Raw genomic sequence first — 2,244 nt, forward strand, 5'->3', positions numbered from 1 at the left:
AAAAAGTGAGTCAAGAAGCTTCAATGACACTCTCTGAAGAATGATAATTTTGTTGGTTTCGGTTTTCATTTGGAATTTTGTGTTTCTGCAGTGTCTCTGCATCAAGATCTTCGAAGGCAATGCTGTCTCTGACAACATTTCTCAGGGGAGGCCTTGATCCTGCTTGAGATTTTGAGAGTGTTCATCATTATACCATTTCCAAATCATAGACTTAGATGCAAATGTTACTTGCATAATCAAAGGTGAAATTTATCAGCTATAGTATCTAAGATCTGCTGTGATTATGTTGTGGTGAATATTTAACAACCAAACTTTCTCCATCTAGGTGAATTGAGCTAAATGGATCATACGACATTACACTACGTCAATTGATCCATCCCGCCGACCCCACTTAGTTGAACAAGGTTCAGTTGTTGGATCATAGAATATTGTTAATTTTATGCTTTCTGTGTTCTAATGAGAAAAAAATTATCTGATGGAGTTGAGTATGTTTACAAATGAACATTTTTTTAAGTAAAAAAGGGGTTATTTTTCCCCTTTTAGAAAGAAAGATATCTAGGAAGGACTAAAACCATGTTTCAAGTTGTTAGCTAATCTGGATGGATTTTCCTTAGGTTGATTTGCTGAGATCATGGCATCTTCATGGGAACATTTTGGGGAGGTTGCAAATGTAGCCCAGCTGACGGGTATAGATGCTGTGAGGTTGATTGGTATGATTGTGAAAGCTGCGAGCACGGCACGGATGCACAAGAAGAACTGTAGGCAGTTTGCACAGCATATAAAGTTGATTGGGAACTTGTTGGAGCAGCTCAAGATCTCAGAGCTTAAGAGGTACCCAGAGACCCGGGAGCCTCTAGAACAGCTAGAGGATGCTCTCAGAAGATCTTACATTCTGGTTAATAGTTGTCAGGACCGCAGCTATCTTTACTTACTGGCCATGGGATGGAACATTGTCTATCAATTCAGGAAGGCTCAGAATGAAATCGACAGATTGTTACGCCTCGTTCCTCTCATTACTCTGGTTGACAATGCTCGAGTCAGGGTAACTTTTACACCTTTGTTTTGCTCAATTGTCAGTTATCAGTTATCTCTTATTGTAAATGGTGCTTTGAGTCTCTTGCTTTTGTTATTGGAATTATACTAAACATCAGTGTTGTTTTCACTGCTCATCTTTTCTAGTTTGCCATTAATTTAATACTACTTCTATGTACTATTCCTCGGGTTACAATTTAGACAAGTCCTTTGGCACAAAATTCATAAAACAGGAACTCAACTTTTGAATGATTTACTACATTGTGTGTATGATTCTATCTAGACGTCAATAGTCCAAGCTGTAATTTGTTGATCATTTAATCAAAATTACCATTGTTTTCCTCGTGTATGTGACTTATGAGTTTGTGTGAAGTTGTTGCACAAGTTGCATTATTTTTCTTATGCCTCAACCTGGATTTTCAAATTTCCATTATCTGTCACGACTTCGATCTGCTTCAGATTAACATCTATCTTTATTAGTTTAGTCCGAGTAACCTTAATAGGTTGAGAATCTCCATGCTTCTTTTGAATATTCAGGAGAGACTTGAAGTTATTGAGAAGGATCAACGTGAGTACACGTTGGATGATGACTGCCAAAAGTTGCAGACTGTTATTTTAAAGCCTGAGCCGGACAAAGAAGACTCTGTGGTGCTGAAAAAAACTCTATCCTGTTCGTACCCCAACGTACCTTTCTCAGAAGCACTTAAAAAAGAAAACGAAAAGCTTCAACTTGAACTACAATATTCACAGGCAATTATGGATATACATCAGTGTGAATTCATTCAACGGTTGTTAGATATCACAGAAGTTGCAGCTTATTCACCTGAAAAAGCTCATAAGAAAGTAGAGTATAGTAACTACAGCTACTCTGATGCTGGTGGTGGTGGCAAAAGTCATTCATCTGCCGAAAAAGAAAAGCCTTATAAAAAAAGTGATACTTTTCCAGCATCAAGGTAATATATATTCCTCCTCCTCAGCTTCAATTAGTTTCTTTATCCATTCAAGTTGCCAACTTGACTAAAATTTGAAATATTTCTTGGAAATTTGCCTTAGCTATAAACCAGGAAAGCTTGCACTACACTAAAGCTCTTGCCCGTCCATCTCTTTGTGGTGTTGTCATGTATTATTTTAACCTTTTGGCTTGTTAATTGTATTGAATCAAGTTCGATTCTCTTGCGCCTTCCCCCAAACAGGTCACCAGCTCCAGAAAAG

At 37.7% G+C, this 2,244-nt stretch overlaps 1 protein-coding gene and 1 long non-coding RNA gene across 3 annotated transcripts in view; both read left to right on the forward strand.

Moving 5' to 3' along the window:
- The window catches only part of LOC110268637, a 16,121-nt gene that overhangs the window by 7,614 nt on the left and 6,263 nt on the right, over nucleotides 1-2,244 (forward strand). The window lies entirely within an intron of this gene.
- Nucleotides 1-2,244, forward strand: part of LOC107626985 (protein MID1-COMPLEMENTING ACTIVITY 1) — a gene marked incomplete in the record, with an annotated part of 4,761 nt that overhangs the window by 605 nt on the left and 1,912 nt on the right. Inside the window, 5 exon segments of one of the 2 annotated variants that reach the window (XM_016330107.2) lie at nucleotides 92-242; nucleotides 326-404; nucleotides 615-1,042; nucleotides 1,570-1,985; nucleotides 2,226-2,244. In XM_016330107.2, the coding sequence (XP_016185593.1) occupies nucleotides 632-1,042; nucleotides 1,570-1,985; nucleotides 2,226-2,244 (846 nt within the window). 2 annotated transcript variants of the gene reach the window in all.

This window comes from Arachis ipaensis, chromosome B01, assembly GCF_000816755.2.
Source record: "Arachis ipaensis cultivar K30076 chromosome B01, Araip1.1, whole genome shotgun sequence".
Classification (NCBI taxonomy): Eukaryota; Viridiplantae; Streptophyta; class Magnoliopsida; order Fabales; family Fabaceae; genus Arachis; species Arachis ipaensis.